The sequence below is a fragment of the Marmota marmota genome, unplaced genomic scaffold (assembly GCF_001458135.2).
Source record: "Marmota marmota marmota unplaced genomic scaffold, marMar, whole genome shotgun sequence".
Taxonomy (NCBI): domain Eukaryota; kingdom Metazoa; phylum Chordata; class Mammalia; order Rodentia; family Sciuridae; genus Marmota; species Marmota marmota.
The window spans coordinates 25122369-25140675 of record NW_026000249.1 but is presented as its reverse complement, the minus strand read 5'-3'; the positions used below and the strand labels follow the sequence as shown (position 1 = coordinate 25140675).

Genomic DNA, 18307 nt, shown 5'->3' with positions numbered 1-18307 from the left:
CCTATTTTTTTTTTTATTTAGAGCCAGGGTCTCACTGAGTTGCTAAGCCTTTGCTGAGGCTGGCTTTGAACTCATGATCCTCCTCCCTCAGCTTCCAGAGCCGCTGGGATTACAGGCATGCACCACTACACGTGACGAAATTGGACACATTTTTATGTATGTACATACCCATGAAATTGTTATTATAGTCAAGATAATAAGCAAGTTAATAACACTCAAAAGTTTCCTCCCATCTCTTTCTAATGCCTCCTCTCATTCTTTTCAAGGGCTGGAAAGCTTTACTTACACATACAATATGTATCTTTAAAATCCATACTTATATTTGCTCACAGGTAGCTCAATCTAATTTTGAGGTTAAATTGTAAACCTCCACTCCCTTAGTCAAGAATGTGTTATTGCCTATCATTGAGCCAGACTTCCTGTGTTAGTGTCTTAGCTCTGTCACTTTCCAAATTATATGACCTTGGGCAAATTGCATAACTACTGTGTATCAAGTACCTTATCTGTAAAATGGGGGTAATGATAGTACTATATTTAAGTCATAAAACTGCAAAGATTAAAGGAAGTAATCTACATAGCGATCTGGAAACAATGCTCTATGTGATTATCTGCTGCTCCTCTTCTCATGTGTTGTGATGTTCAAAGCCTCTTCAGTTTTTCCTGATGATATTAAATCTATGAGTTAAAAGAGCATTGTATTCAAATAGCCTACCAGAACTTATCTCTTCTTTTTCACTCTTACTTCAGTTATCACTTCCTTCTGAGCATCTTGCTGAAAATGAGGAAGATGTGTATTTAAAGCTAGGCTATTTTAGTGCTGGGGAATTGGAATTGGGCTTTATGGACATTTCTTAATGCTGAGAGATTTCTGAAATAGGATGCTTAAAAAAAAAATCCAAGACCTTGTAAGACAAGATGTGAAAACACCAATTACATATCTGCATCAGAAGTTGTCAGTGATTGCCTTGATGGTAATGATTATACATGTACAGTGGCTACTGCTCAAACACATACCAAAAGCATATTCTTTTATATTTTAGGCATCTGTCTAGCAGGAAGGTGATCAGTAAGTAAATGGACATTAAGGAATTAAGATATTTCTTTGTTTTCACTTATATGTGGAATCTAAAATGTTGATCTCAAAGAAGCAAGGATAGAATGCTGATTACCAAAGCCTGAGGAGGTTAAAAGGAGGGGAGGGATAGAGAGAGCATGGTATAGGGGTGCAGATGGATAAAAGGAAACTTCTAATGCTCGTAGGATAACTATGGTGTGACAATTAATTGAATATTTCAAAATAGCTAATAGAGAGGAGTTTGAATGTTCCCAACTCACAGAAATTATGTTTGTGGTGATGGATAGACCAGTTATTCTGATCTGACCCTTACACATTGTATACAAGTATTGAAATGTCACAGTATCCCCCAATCACTATCAATTAAAAATAAAAAAAATATATTTTAAAGAGATATTTCCCATCCTTGGGAAATATGCTGTTAACCTGAAGAAATATGATGTGGGTTTGTAGTAGTGAGAATGGAAAGACTGGGATCAGGTATTAAAGAGCAGAAAGTAAGTAGGTCTTACTGGTTGGTCGTTTAGATTCAGTTATGTATGTGTATACTGCCACTGCCTTAAACCTGGTGACAGGGATTTGTTCTACTAATACTAAACTGAAAACAGCCTATCTCTGTCAGTTTGGGCTGCTATCACAAAACATCATAGACTGGGTAACTTATGAACAACAAGAATGTGTTGTGCAGTCTGGAGGCTGGGAAGTCCAAGAGCAAGGCACCAGCAGACTCAGTGTCTGTGAGGGTTCACTCTCTTAGTTCTAAGATGGCACCTACTTCCTGTGTCCTCACATAGTAGAAAGGGCTGGAGAGCTCCTTTAAGTCTCTGTATAAGGACACTAATCCCATTCATGAGGATAGTGTCCTTATAACTTCATCACTTCCCAAAGACTCCACTTGTATATGCTTACGCATCAGGTCCATCATATGATTTTTATAGGAATACGAACATTCAGACCACAGCACAACCCAAATGCCCATCAGTAGGAGAATGAGTAACTAAATGGACATATGTGTACTTAACATGGAGCCTGTAGTGAGAATGAATGTTCTACGATTATACACAACAGTGTGGATGAATCTCTACAAATAAGATGTTAAGCAAAAGAAGTTAGATCCAAGAATGTACACTATGATTCTATTTATGTGACAATCAAAACACATAAAAGTCACATATGGTTTAAGAAATCAGGCTAGTTAGTAGTACCTCTTGTAGCAGGGCCCTCTTGTTCTTCAGGGCTGATGGTTCAGGGAGGTTGCAAGGATGGTTGTCTATGTGGAGCGAATTCAAAAGGGACTGGAGTTAGCCTCAGGCATGCATAGGCATCTGTCTAGCAGGAAGGTGATCAGTCAGGGAATGGCTAGTGTCCAAAAGAGGCCTTCAGTATTCACTACCAGAAAAGAGTCTATCCATATGCTTGCTCATATGGTCTGTAGATGTTCAACTCTCTGCAAGGGGCTACTGGGCACTCAAGCAATGCCTCTCACTAAAAATGGCCCTTCATTTTGAATCTGTTTGGTCCCTTTAGGTCTACCCTTCCATCCTAGGCCCCACTGGCTTCTCTCTTCTCTTTAACCTAGAGTAACCTTTCTAGCTTGGAAGAGGAATTGTGGGTAGGTGGGATTGGAAGGCAATCCCCTGCTCACATTCTTTTCTCAGTCATTTTCTCTCTGCTTCTAGCCTCTCATTTTCCCAAGTACCTTAGAAAAACTTATTTTTCATATGATGGAATGAACATAGAATGGCTTAGCTACTAGTTGGGACAGTGGTAGGTGAGGAGTAAAGAAAGAAGAGAGAAAGTGAACTTTTGGGAAAAACGAAACTTTAGTTAGTATCTTAAAATGTCATCCTTCAATACTAGGGTTGAATGAAATAAGGTGTTGTTTATATAATTATGGAACTTGAGGAGAAGCCCATTTACACGTGAAGTGGAGAAAATATTTCGTGTTAGATCTGCGTTTTTCCAGGTGGTGGCAAGATAATATAAGTGTATTTGAAATTGTAGGATTCAGGGGAAAGGTCAAGGTGGGATATATACATTTGTGCTTTATTGAGATGGAAGTGATAACTGAAACATTACTGTAGATAAAATAAACTGTTTCTGTTAAGAAATACAGTTGACTTCATCAGGTGATTTATCAGGCATCTAGTTCGTAGTTTTCAGTGAGGTGCTTCTGCAGTTTTAACATGATTTATTTAGATGGTTATACCATTATCTTTAATATTTTATCATGGACTTGAAATTTAAGATCAACTGTCATATAAAATTAATGTCACACTTGAAAGTTTGTAGAGAATTGTCTAACTTGTTATTGATGGTGCTGATCTTTATGTTTCAATAACACGCTGAGGTTCCTTGTATTTCGTTTGACTTGTTGATTGATAAAAATTCAGTAAATAATTTTGTTGTGTATACCAGGGATTGGCAAATAATGGCTTGCTGCCTGTTTTTTTATAACCATGAACCAAGAATGTCCTTAACATTTTTAAATGGTTGAGAAAAACTAAGCTACTTCGTGACACATGAAAATTACATACAATTTAAATTTCAGTGTCCTTAAATGAAGTTTTATTAAAACATATACATACAAATTCCTTTCAGTGGCTGCTTTCATGCTATAATAGCATATTTGTGCAGTAACAACAGAGACTCTCAAGACCCAAAATTTTTATTCTCTGGCCTTTTACATAAAACATCTGCTGACCCCAGTATACACCAACCATGGTATCATAAGGAAACTAGTAAAAGACAAGTATCAAAAAAGCAGAAGTATTTGTCTTACACAGATAATTATTACTTAAACAAGTCTGTCCTCCTTTACTGTCTTCTTATTGTCTTGCTGGTATGTACAACCATTTATCACATTTAGCATACTTGTTTGAATGAATAGGCAGGATGGGGATGAAGCACACACCCATAATCCAAGTGACTTGGGAGGCTGAGGCAGGAGGATCGCAAGTTTGAGTTGCTTAGCACCTCACTTTGAACTTGTAATCCTCCATTCTCAGCTTCCTGAGCCTAGTTCTGCTGCCTAGTGTGGAAATACATGTATAAATATTTTATATTACATATTATTTTTAAAAAGTAGATGTCATATTTTAATGTTATAATTTATTAATTTTATAAACAATTATTAATATATAATATTTGCATATAATATCTCTATATCTTGGGGTTTTATATGTTATTGTTTTTATGCTTTTGAGATAATGGACCTAGTAAAATGTAAAGCATATAAGAAGTAACAAAAAACCCAGGCACGGTGGCACACACCTGTAATCCCAAAGGCTTGGGAGGCTGAGGCAAGAGGACCATGAGTTCAAAGCCAGCCTCAGCAAAAGTGAGGCACTAAGCAACTCAGTGAGACCCTGTCTCTAAATAAAATACAAAATAGGGCTGAGGATGTGGCTTAGTGGTCGAGTGCCCCTGGGAGGGAACTGGTTGTTTTGTGAACCCAGGGGTATCGCTTAGTGGTTTTCCATTGCATTTAGGCCAGAAATCCAAGAGGTTTACCAGCCAGTAAAGCCTTTGTATGATTTGACCATTTGTCTAACCTCTTTTTCTGGCCTTGCCAAAGTCATACAGAACTTATTTAAATTCCTCTGAATAACTTAAATTCCTTTATTTGCAATTTAAAAAATTATCTAACTTCCCCCTAGATGCTAAGCTCAATTAGAGCAGGAATCACATCTGTCTTATTCACCATTAACTCCCCAATGTTCAGCAAAATTACTGCAACATCATAAGCATTAAGGAAATATTTGTTGAATACCTACAGATGTGATTGAAAGATCACAGGACTTGGTGTAGAAATCCTAGGTTAAGATCCTGAGATGTGTTCTGAATCTTAATGCCAATTACACAGGTGTGTTTATGACAAATCATGGAGCTTTAATGTTGGCCTTTTTGATATATATGTGGAGAAGTTAAAAAGCAATCCTGGGCCAGGCGTGGTGGTGCCTTTATAATCCCAGGACCTCTGGAGGCTGGAGCAGGAGGATCACAAATTCAAAGCCAGCCTCAGCAACTTAGCAAGGCCCTAAGCAAGTCAGAGAAACCCCGTCTCTAAATAAAATATTTAAAAGGCTGGGGATATGGCTCAGTGATTAAGTGCCCTGTGTTCAATCCCCATATGAAAAAAAAGTAATCATGAGACACTCCTACTCACTAGCTGTAGGAACATGAGGACTTTGATTTTTCTGAAATTGAGTTTTATCATTCATCATTAGGTTTTGTTGTACCTACCTCATTGGATTGTTGTGAGCACCAAGACAATACAAATGAAATGTCTTATTGTAAATAGATATACAAAAAATACCAGTTGAATCTTTATTATCTGAAAGACATGGAATCCAAAAAGCTACAGAGGTGAAGCTCCCAGAGGCCTCATAGAATTAACCTTTCACTTAAAGAAGATCCCTTAGGCCACTTAAGAGAGCTGTGTCTTTAAGAGATAGCGCCAGGAGGGAATGGACTCCAGGGAACATATCATCTTTGGAGTATGACACAGGGCCCTTAGGCCCAGTTGCCCTGAAAAATTAGAAGGGCTTCGGGGTTCGGGGAAAGGGCCAGGGATTAGAACTGGAAAAACCTTAAGTAGTGTAGCCAGAGGATGGTGCATTGAGCACAGTGGAGGACAGTGAAGGGACTCTCTAACCCAGCCTGGAAAGGGCCGTGTGGCTGAAAAGTAAAGCCAACGAGGAAGTACTTCTCTACAAATAAAAATGTAGCCTGCAGTGTTTTGAAACTAATAAAATAGGTAGCTATAATTGAATCTCCGAGGATTCCTGGAAGAAGAATAATTACCAGGAATAGGAATTTCTAGACTGTGACACAGGAAAGCTGGGAAAAGGGGGGCGAGTGCATATAATGGACATCAAAAACAGCAAAGGAAACTCTTAAAGAACTGGGGGTGCATACCCCTAACTTAGTTGTGCAGCTAAAACTAAAACTGAAAAATCAAATTTTGATTTTTCAAATTCAGCTCATAAAATCTATTTTACAGTGTGCTCTGTCTTAAGTAGTCTTAGTTACACTTAATGTATTGAACCAGATTGACCAACTAAAAACTATAAGAATCAGATTGAATAAAGATATTGGGGGTGTGCCAAACCTTTGTTATCATCTTCACAGTTCCTACTTAATGATATCAAGAATCATTATAGCTATTTTTATTTAATCCTCTCTCAAAGCCTATGAGATGAGACCTATCATTAATAACCCCATTATATTTGAAGAAACCAAGGCTTAAACAGGTTAAATAACTTGCCCAAGGTAAGATAGATAGTAACTGGCATGCCAGGCCTCAAACCCAGTTACAAGTGGTGACAAAGCCATGCTCCAACTTGTTGGAATTCTTCATCAGGATATATAAAGCCAGTCATTATTTAAAAAGCCATGCTTAACTATGGTCAACTCTTCACTAAGTACATGGCTATCAAGATAATTATACCAAGATGGGCATGGTAGCACACATCTGTACTCCCAGTTCATCTGTACTAGGGAGACTGAGGCAGAAGTATTGCAAGTTCAATGCCAGCATGGGCAATTTAGTGAGGCCCTGTCTTCAGGTTTTTTTAAGAAGTAAAAAGGGCTACGGATGTGCTTCAATGGTTGAGCACTTGCTTAGTACACATGAGCCCTGAGTTCAATCCCCAGCACCATGCACAAAAACAGATAAGTATATCAAAACATTATATCTAGGTGTGCTGGTGCAAACCTGTAATCCTAGCAATTTGGGAGGCTAGGGCAGGGGGATCACAGGTTTGAGGCTAGACTTAGCAATTTAGGGAAACCCTGTCTCAAAAAATAAAAAGAACTGGAGATAAAGCACCTATGGGTTAAATCCCCAGTGCCCCCCCCCCAAAAAAAAAACCCATCATGTTATACCTTAAATATATACAATTTAAAAACTATAGCCACAATGAAATCTACTATTCTTTATATTATGGACCAATTTTTTTTTAAAGAGACTGAAAACAACTGATACAATTCTAAAAAATTAGGGAAAATATAAGTTCTATTTTTAGTATCCCCAATTAAGGAAATTTTTAGCTCACCAAATAAATAATACATAAAGGAGCCTAACACTCTTCCTGGCATAGTGTTACCTAGTAATTATTCAGTGTTCAAACTGCTTAGTGTTATAAAATGGTGTTTAATATTTGCTGAACTGAATTGATAGCAGGTTCTAGGACATTGATGTAAGGTTGGTCTAGGTCCTCATATAAAGCAGTGTCCACTTTGCAGTACCCAGCCTGTATTTTGAGATGCATTACTCTGTTCGTAGTTCCTTGGTAGTTTTGGTGACACTGGACTCCTTATATTATGGATGTTAGCTTACTCGACTTAAGTATTCTATTGAACATTACATTTCAGCATTGTATGCATTTAAAAATATATAATATGTCAAACCCATGATTCTGCATACTTTTTTATAAGACAAGAATAAAGTGGATACTGAAGTAAAAGAAGTAACTTAATTGAAATAACATTAAGTAAGTGTAGATAATAGAAGCATTTGGCAAAAATCATAAATTTGATTAAGATGGCATGTGAATAACTGGAGTCTGAAGCACTGATCTGTACTAAGGGGAACAGGCAAATGATGTGTTTTGAACATTCTTGGTATGTGAGCTTCCTGTAAGTCTGTTTGTATAGGCCACTAGGATCCTCACTGGGATGTTCCAGTGCCCTGCACAGACAAAATATAGCTGTAGAAGAAAATTTGCTTACTCTCCAAAAATTAGGCAGTCTGATAGATCCTATAAGGTATTGCACATCTGTATGCAGTAGGACCTAAGTTCCATATTATATAAGAGTTCAAAGGAAAAGGAGATTACTTCCTGCTCAGATAATGAAGGAAGACTTCACTACTGATGTTGAAAGATGAATAGAACTTTTGTAGGATAATGCAGATGATGCAGAAGAAATGATCAGAGACATGCAGTTGGAACAGTTCAAAACATGTTTAAAGGAGGAGTAGAGGCTGTTTTCACTGGGGTGTAGTATCACTATTAAGGAAAATGGAATCTGGTTGTAGAGGATATTTTGTGCTAGGCTGGGCAAATCCATGGAACCATATTTAGATGTCTTAATGTCTGGCCAAAAGCTGCTTTGTTGTTGTTGTTGTTAAGTATGTTGTCATTACTATAGAAGTAATGTTTAGTTTGGGGTGGTGACCTGAGGGAGAATCAAGATAGATTAATATTCCTGCTGACAGAAATATAAAAACTAAAGTGCCACACATACAACACACACACACACACACACACACACACACACACACACTCTCGCCAGCTGAAAGAAGAAACTAGAGCAGCAAGAGATCAGAATAGAAAGAACAAGCTAACCATTGGCAACAGAAGAAATAGCACGGAGATAACCTGGGTCTGGGAGAATTTGGGGTTTGGGGTGATATGGGCAGTAGGCCACGAACCCTGTTTCTCTGTAAGGAAATCATCTTCTTTAAAACAAAATTCTAATCTAGAAGGCTGGGTGAGATGGCTGACATTGGGCATTCACTTTTGCATCCTTGGTTATATTCTTCCCCTAGAAGATGGCTGGCTCCCATCTTGGGTCCTCCATGTTGACCTCTGGAGAGGCAATTCCTCTTTGAAAATCTTGGACTGTGTCTGATAACCCTTTCCTTTGTGGTTTCCCCAAATCTGTTGAAATAAGCTTGATTCTTTTCAAAAAGACTTTATTAAATATTAAAGAATAAACAAGAAATAAAATATAAGAAGTCCTGCCAAATTTATTGATCATTATCTGATATTACTGTCCCTGGTCAAACCACCGTCACCCCTCAAATCTCCTTTCCCTTGTATTGTCAGAGATATCTTCCTAAAATCCAAATTTAGCCATATCATTCCCCTGCTCAATTATTTCATAGCTTCTCATTTGTACGTGGGTTATACTTTAGCATGTTGAATTTCTTATAGTTATTTCTGGAGTAAGAAATGTTTTATAATTCTGTTTACATAATGATTATTTCATTTATCAGCTTGGGAAGGGTTTATAGTTAAAATTGAGGTCTATTTGAGAAGGGTAAGGACCTTCCTGTGACTATATGTAAAAATTCCAGCTCTTTTCTAAAGCCTTCCTAGAATAGCTTCCTCAGAAGGGTCAGGAGTCACTGGACTCCACACTCCTATAGTGCTGAGTTTCTGCTAACTGTATATTCAGGGTGCCTCAAGGAAAAGTCACAGCAGGTAAGATTATAGCCCTTTGAAGAGTTCTATATTTTATAAATTGGTATTCTACAAAAGTTTTTTTTTTTTCTTTTTTTGGTACTGTGGATCGAACACAGGATGCTTTACCACTGAGCTACACATCCTCAGCCATTTTTATTTTTTATTTGAGACAAGGTCACTCTAAGTTCCTTAGGGCCTCGCCAAGTTGCTGAGGCTGGCCTTAAACTTGCAATCCTCCTGCCTCAGCCTTCCAAGTCGCTGGTATTACAAGTGTGTGCCACCATGCTTGGCTCTACATAAGATTTTTTGAGGACTGTCTGATGCTTTCAAAAATGATGGAGTAGTGAGAAGACATTAGATGGTCTCTCAAATTCTTTTCAGCTCCACAGTTCTCTGAGAATCCAGATCCCTTCTTTTTTTCCCTTTATCTTTTTCCAACTCCCTTCTTTTTTGATATACTTTGTTAATATTGTTCCATATAATTAGTATTGTGTTAGAAAATAGTAGCATTTCAGAATTGCAAAAGATGTTAGCAGTTATCTTATCCAGTTTTCCAAAATGACCTTTAAATTAGAACTCTTAAGAACTGCTGATTGTTTACAAAAACCACTGTGTAGCTAAATAGGTTGAGACTGTACTTTTGCCATATTGCTCATTTTAAAGTCTCTGAAAAATCTTGTAATAAAGAAACCTGTGTAGCTTACATTTATTTGATCAGAGAGCCTTGGTTTTGAGTAACACCTTTTAACATCCTGTGGCATATAATTTGGGAAATACCCATATAGTTCAGCACCCTCCTTTTGCAAAGAATTTGAAATAGTAAATGATTTATCCAGTGTTACATGGCTAGTTATCAGATTGCAGTCTAGTATTAATCCTTGATTTTTCCTGCTTAACTTATAAATTTCCTAATGGACTGATAGATTATATCTTACAGCTTTACCTCTCAGGTGCTTAGTTCCATATTGGGAACATAACAAGTGAACACCTCTAGTAAATATATGGTAGCTCTATGATTGAAACTTGTAAGAAAATTAAGCATTATGGTATGAATTGGGTTTTTTTTGTATGTATATGTTTTTGATTTTTTTAAAAACAGAAATGTTGCTCTCCTATACATACCTTCCCCTCTTACAACTGTGATGTCCACGTGTGTGCATTCGCTGGGGGGCTGTGGTTGTTTCTCCAAAGTTTCTGTTGTCAATAGTTCATGGTCCTTGATTCATACTGTCTATTGGGAATCATTCTGTGGGCTGCTTTGCCTCAGGGATAATTTGATTAGGGGTGCTGTTGTTTGATACCATTCAGGAAAATGTTCAACTGTAAAGGGTATTGGATTTGTCACAGAATGATATTGAAGGGAAGCCAGGGACAAGCAAGCTAATAACATGCTAGACTGGTTATTAACACTGGGCCTTTTGGCATTTTTGTTCACCAGTTTTTGTTGATATCACTGCCTTCCTAAGAGAAAGTGTGTGACCAGTTTGATTTTTATTTGGCAAGGACATAAACTAATACCAGATAAAGAAGCTCATAGTAAGTTGATACAGAGCCTGTGCTTTCCACAATACTGTGTTTTGTCCTCTGAGGTTAGATATCTGTGATAGAAGAAACATTTTTCTAAGGGAGCAAGATTGGAATGCACTGAAATGAAATGCTCACATTGACCACATCAGCTATAATGGAGCTTATCTGATGTAGTGACTCAGCCTCTGTGAATCTCACTGTGTATGTGCTCTGTTTTGTGCAGAGAACCTTCATCATCCAGGACCTGCCAGAGGCCACGAAAAAATATGGGGAGGGGTAAGTTTCTCATTCTTTTAAAAACTCTCTATACTAATCCATTGTAGCCAGGAAATTTCTTTTGCAACTCAAAGTATGTTTGTGTGTACCTAAATTGTATTTCCTGTTAGTGTTAGAAAGTTTTTGTCGGAAGCAGGGCTGTGCAGAGAAAGACCAACATATCACGTGTTGCCTACTGGTCTTTTATTCTGCTTTTTTGTGGAGATCTACCAGTAAAGGGAAAGACAGCTTAAACCCAGCTTTTTCCCACTTCTTAGCAAGGCTATCCATTATGCTTTCAACGTTTTTTAAGCTTTGTTAACAGTAATAGAAACAACTAAAAAAGTTTCTCTTATGCAACCAATGACAGTAGTAAAATGATTCATCTGTGAGGTTGATTTGTAAACAGTTTGGTTTCACTTAAGATCTTAAGGCCCAGCATTAAGAAACGTTAGATCAATTCTTTGTGCTTGTTTTTGCTTTCTCATAAGGCTATGGGAAGTAGGCAAAAGACAAATCTAAAGTTATTTCATTGAAAATATTAACCAGCTACCACAGTGACTTCATAAATAATTCTAACCAGTGAAGATGATAAAATCAGAGTGCTATAAAGGACCCCAGAAGACTTTGTGTGATGTAGCATAGTGAGAAAAGTATTGGATACAATCAGAAGGCCTGAATTTGAGTTCTATATCTACTACCTCCATCAGATCTCACAGCCTCCCTAAAATTGTTTGTTCATCTCTGAGGTGGGATTAATGCATTCTGTACTTTAGCCTCAGGAAGTTGTGGTTGGCATAATGTGATAATACATGTATTTTGAGAACTCTAAAGTATAATGGAATAGAGCAATGATATTGGCTCATTGCTATCCTTATTGAATAAGTGTGTCTTTACTGGTTCTTTAAACAGGCAAAATGAAGTTATTTGATCAGATGCTTCTGTAGGCAGCAGGCTGGGGCATGGGTTGTGTAGGTAACTGAGAGCTCCTCCTTATACTGCGCCTCATTTGCTTCATCTACATATGTGTCTTGGTAAGCAGCCCCCAAATGATGGACCGGTCATGGAAAAAAATCTTATTGAACCCTGACAAATCAGCTTTTGCTCTTGTTTTCTCCAGAGCTTCTCTTGGAAATTGATTTGTCCTAGGGATTCTGGTTCTTTCCAAACCTTCACAAAAGATGCCAATCTCTGAAGGCTTAGAAATTAAAAAAAAAAAAAAAAAAAACTGGAATCACCTAGGCAAATTTCTAGAACTAATCCAGACCCTGTTCTGCCCCAAAGTCAGCTGTCAATAGAAGCTTCCAGAGTATTTCATTGTAGCTTGGTCCTCACCCAATCCCAAAAACTTCAAGTAGATGTGGAAAATGTTCTGATTGTTACATACCACCATAGCCATATGGAGAAGAGAGCCCACACTGAGACAAGCAACCCATTCTTTCTTGTTTCCTCTTTTCTTTTCAGACTAATCATCAGTTGCTAGCAAAGGGATCATTAGGTCTTTACCTTAAAAGATATCTCAGCAAATATTTGTTCAAATAGGCAGGCAATTAATAAAGTTCCTGCTAAAGAACAGGGCAGGATAATGTAATCTGCAAAGATGGGCATGTTCCAACCTGGAGATGAGATAAGGGAAGTGCTTCACATAATGCTGCTTTTACAAACATGGAAGCTTGTGATAGCAGCATTTTGACTCCTAGTGTTGACAACTTTAAAAGCATCCTTAATATCCTGAGTGTCAAAGAGATGCTATCCTTTATTCTCCCAACTTTGCTTAGTTAGCCTGATTACATTTGTTAATTGCTGACACTGTGAGTAGGGGGAAAAAGATGCTACTGTGTGCTCATTTTTCTCTTTTCTGGTTCTATACAATGAAGTTTTTACTGGATTTGGCAAAGATTCTCACAAACATAGCTCAATGTGTCATACAAAGGGACACCAAGGGAAATATCACAGAGATATGGCACCAGCCTCGTTAAATAAATTAAGGATCCATGAAAGCAAAGAACACATCAGGCCAACTGTACAGTATAGGTGAGAAATTAAGATTGAGGTGAATTTATTTTAGTATTATTTAATAAGGATAAAAATTATTTACAAATGTGTTAGAATTTTTTCATTATGTGATGAAAAAGATTATAAACAGTCTTAAGTTTTTTAAAAAAAGGGAACAGGTAAGAACAGAGTTGTGTTTTTAAGTTATTATTAAGCCACCAGTGTCTACTATGTGTGGCACTGAAATCCTATTTACTATATATGAAGTATTAGCCATGGCTTAGTATTTGGGACTCTGATTTATAATTATTTTGTTATTAACAAGTATCTGAAGAACGTTTCATAATTCATAAATATTTCCTCTACATTATCTTACTAGAGTTATGAGGTAACCCTATGATATAAAATGAGGAGAATAATCTCCATTTATATAGTATAAAACTGAGGTTAATAACAGAAGATCTTATAGTCTATAGCCTGTAAATAGCTAAAATGCAAAAGTAGGTCATCTTATGTTACAGTTTTTTTCCTTAAATAAACCATGTTCTGAATATCCTAAACATCAGTAATGTATAAAATTGATTAAAAACCTAGGAGCCCCCTATTGCTGTTAAAAGTATGGAAGAAATTATCTTCTAAGATCTACAATGATGTTCATATATTTTGGGAGACAGGACAGATAGGCAAAAGGAGAGAGCTCAGTGTCTATCTGCATTTATCATAACAGCTAAAACACATATGAATTAGATAGTGGGGTGTCTCAAATACAAACATTTTCTGAGCAGTAACAGTCTTTGTTTGTAATCATTCAAAAAGCAGCAGCACTAGCTGGCTGATCATACCAGATATCAAGACAATTTAATTTGGAAACATTCCTCTGCATAACCCACAAAGGAAGGTGTCTAAAGGAAGGGGCCCGACAATGCTTACCTAGCCTGTGTGAAAGTCACCCTTTTTGAATGATGAGTTTTTCATCTTTATGCCTTTTATTTTCTTTATGCCTTTTTCTTGGCACAAACAATATAATACATCATGGAACATCAGAATAATTTAAGACAAGGTAAGATGCTGGTTCAAAAAAGAATGATATGTATAAATAAAATTACATATTAAATTCTAACAGAATTATCATTTTCACAAAGAAAGGAATGTGAGGACTTCACAAATGTATAGACTCACAAAATAGTATGTAAATTATTTTTTAATCATCTTCAAGTGGAACTTACTTAAAGCTTAATTCTCCCTTTCCATTCCTCCCTTGAGCAAGTAGTATATTCATGACAAAATGATAAAAGGCTCAATACTCCCAGTAAATATTGTCTTGACCCAGAATGCAACTTTTGGGTGCTTTCTTACCCCCAATTTTTTTTAATAAATAAAATCTGGCCAGGCATAGTGGCACATGCCTATAATCAATCCCAGCAGCTCGGGAGGCTGAGGCAGGATCACGAGTTCAAAGCTAGCCTCAGCAATGGTGAGGCGCTAAGCAACTCAGTGAGACCCTATCTCAAAATACAAAATAGGGCTGGGGATGTGGCTCAGTGGTTTAGTGCCCCTGAGTTCAATCCCCAGTACCCCAAAATAAACAAACAAACAAATAAAATCTAGGATTGTTGCTTTTATTAGAATGTTTAAATAGAGTCTGATTTTTAAAAATGTATGTGCCTTTTCACATTAATTTTTCTATCCTGGAACACACTGCATCTTCCAAGTGCTATAGCAGTGATTGTAGTATGTATTAATTCCTATAGCTAATTTCACTGTTTTCATTTTAAGAACGAGTTTCTGGGGAAAAAAATCATCATGCTATTTCAATAATAGCAGCCACAGATGCTCCTACCCACCCTTTACAAAATAGGAATAATAGCCATGAATTAATTTACGTTGTTTTATAGAAAACAATATGTCTGGAGTAGCTTCATGATTGAAAGCAGATAAGACTTGTTTGTGGAGGATAATTAGAATAAAAATGTGAAAATAATTTAGCATTTTTTTCTGGTTCTTCTCTTCCAATATTTAGTCCTCAGAGATAACTTAAATGGTCAGGTCATTAAAAGAGTTCAAAGTTTAGAAGAAAATCTTAGGTCTATAAAATCTAAATCTGAAAAGTTATTTTCCATCTTTATTTTCTATAGTTAATGGTAAATGATGTTCAGATATAATTATATAGTTATGCTGTCATCAGTAGAATGCTGTCATTTTTGTTTGTTTGTTTCTTATTAAAACAGACCAGCATGATTCTTTGAAATCTATGGGTGTGCTTGACTCCTTTGGCCCAAAGAAGCCAACCATGTCCCCAACTTAAGACTTACTGAAAGGAAGGATGGTTTACAGCCACCAGAGTAAATCTGAGTTCTTTGATTCACTGCTGAACTTCTTCTGCACAGTTGAGGCCAATTCTAAACTTTAACTCTGAGCATACAGCTCCATATTTTCAAACAGGGAATGAATCTTCAAACTGACAAGCCGTGTAAAGTGACAAGCTCATAATGTAGTACCTAATTTCATTTGGCAGCTCCCTGGTTTATAGTTCAAGTGAAGGCATACATTTAAAGTCAATTAATTATTTCATTTTCTGGCCTCTATTAGATCTGAGAGTCTTTATTATGGTGACATTTTCATGTCTCTGTAGTTTAGATGATGTCACCAATTTATCGTAAACTCTTCATAATTTTATAATAGTAATACAAATCTGTTTGGGGCTGACAGCTGCCATTATTTTTTCCTGGCAAGTCTTTCCTACCACAGAAAAATGGGTTATTTCAGGGTCAGTCTACTTTTTAAAATTCTTTATAATGACATAACTTTGATGTAGTCCTTTCTGCCTTTTACTTTTTTAAATATTACATTTCATCTGTAAGTCTTGACTGGTTTCTCAACCTCAGCACTGTTGAGGTGTTTTAAAATTTGAGGCAAAATTCACCCAACATGGACTTGACTATTCTAAAGTATAACACGCAGTGGTATTTAGTACATTCATGATGTTGTACAACCAAATAGTTCCAAAACATTTTCATTACTTGCAAAGGAGACACCATATCCATTAAGAAGTCACCTTCTGTTTCCCTCCTTCCAGACTCTGCTTACTGAGTCGAATCTGCTTTCTATTTATTTGCCTATTTTGGATATTTCACATAAACAAAATAATACAATATGTGACATTTTGTTCTACACACTGTGCACATGCATCTGTTTTTTTCCCCCAAGTAGCATACTGTTTTTGAGGTTTATTCATGTTGTTATTATTTAGACCACATTCCTTTTTATGACTGAATAATATCCTATTGTATGATTATGCCACATTTCATTTATCCATTCGTCAGTTGGTGGGAATTTGTTTATTTTCCACCTATTGTGAATAGTGTTGCTGTGAATACTAATGTACAAGTTTTGGTTTGAGTGTTGTTTTTTAGTTATTTGGATACACATTAAACAGTGACTAAAGACACTTGGGACTAGAATAGTCTTTGTTGTAGGACTGTCCTGTGCATTGTAGGATGTTTAACAGCATCCTTGGCCTCTCTCCGTTGTATGCCAGTAGCACCCCTGTCCTTAAAGTTGTGACAATTGAAAATGTATCCAGACATTGCCAAATAGCTCCTAAGGAAAAAAAGTGGCCCAACGTTGAAAGCCACTGATATTAAATAAATCAAAGGGAATCTTAAGAGATAAGCCAAACTTCACATATTGTTCTTTTAAAAAATTATTCATTCTTTTTAAATATACTCTATTGTTTTTTAGAAAATGTTTTCAGTTTGTAACAAAATTAAGCAGAAGGCACAGAGATTTCCCATATGCTCTCTGCCCTCATTATCATAGCCTCCCTTACCATCTCAGCCTCCCTCATTATCAGCCTACCCCACCAGTGGTACATTTGTCAGTCTAAGAACCTGTATTGACACATCATTATCACTCAGCATCCATAGTTTACATTAGGGTCCATTCTCGGTGTTGTACTTTTTGTGGGTTTGGACAATGCATGGATCCACTATTATAGTTATTATACAGGTTCGTTTCACTGCCCTAAAAATCCTCTGTGCTCTACCTATTTGTCCCTTTCAGCCCCACTTCCCCACAAAGCCCTGGCAATTACTGAGCATTTTATTGTTCCCATAGTTTTGTCTTTTCCAGAATGTCACATAGTTGGAATCATACAGTATGTAACTTTTTCAGATTATCTTCTTAATGTTCTTCTGTGTCTTTTCATAGCTTGATAGCTCATTTCTTTTTTGCACTAAATAATATTTCATTGTCTGGATGTATTACAATTTACCCATTCACCTACTAAAGGACATCTTGGTTACTACTAAGTCTTAGCAACTATGAATAAAGCTGCTGTAATCATCCATGTGCAGATATTTGTGTGGACATAAATTTTTAACTCTGGGTAAAGAGCAAGGAGAATAATTGTTAGATAATATGGTAAGAGTAATTTAAAAAAATCTGCCAAACTGTCTTCCAAAGTCGCTATACCATTCTGCATTCCCACCATCAATGAATAAGAATTCCTCTTGTTCCATATTCTTGACAGCATTTTATGTTGTCAGTGTTCTAGATTTGGGTCATTTTAATAGACATAAAGTGGTATCCCATTGTTTTGACTTGAAATGCCCTGATGACATGCTGTGAAGCATCTTTTCATATGTGTATTTGCCATCTATATATCCTCTCTGGTAAGGTGTTTGGCCCATTTTTTAATTCTGTTGTTTTACTCTTGAGTTTTAAGAGTTCATTGTACGTTTTAGATAAGAGTCTTTTATCAGATGTATCTTTTGCAAATACTCTTACCCATTTATGGTTTGCCTTTTCATTCTCCTGGTATAGTGTTTTCCATAGAAGTAAGTGGAGTCTAGGGTGTAGTCTTAATCTTATAATGAAACATTCCTATTTGGAGGTAAGTCACTTACTTTGTACATCTCCATTGTCCAGTCAGTAAAATGGAGAGATTGAGATGGATCTGTATGTAGTGTCCAGTGTACTCAGTTAAGCACCTGATCTTCTAAAGGGGCCCCTGAAGGAAGGGAGGAAAGGAAGCAAAGTGCCTCTGGTATATAGAACTTCCCCTTCAGACAGACTAACTCTACTGTTTTATATTTTATCTTTTATCTGTTTTCTTTCTCATAGGTTTGATTTGCACAGGATTCCATGGCTAATAAACTTTAGAAAACCCCTGGATTAATTAAATCTTATAGATCCTTCCAGATCTGAGATCCTGTGATACATGAACTCTCATTAGAATCCTCTTTTTTTTTTTTTTTTT

At 36.6% G+C, this 18307-nt stretch overlaps 1 protein-coding gene across 2 annotated transcripts in view; it reads left to right on the top strand.

Annotated features, from left to right (window-relative positions):
- Positions 1–18307, top strand: part of Prrg1 (proline rich and Gla domain 1) — a 98482-nt gene that overhangs the window by 35443 nt on the left and 44732 nt on the right. For both annotated transcript variants that reach the window (XM_015488103.2, XM_048796523.1), the window contains one exon: positions 11021–11073. In XM_015488103.2, coding sequence (XP_015343589.1) covers positions 11064–11073 — 10 coding nt within the window. In that variant the 5' untranslated portion in view covers positions 11021–11063. The remainder of the gene's footprint in view (positions 1–11020; positions 11074–18307) is intronic.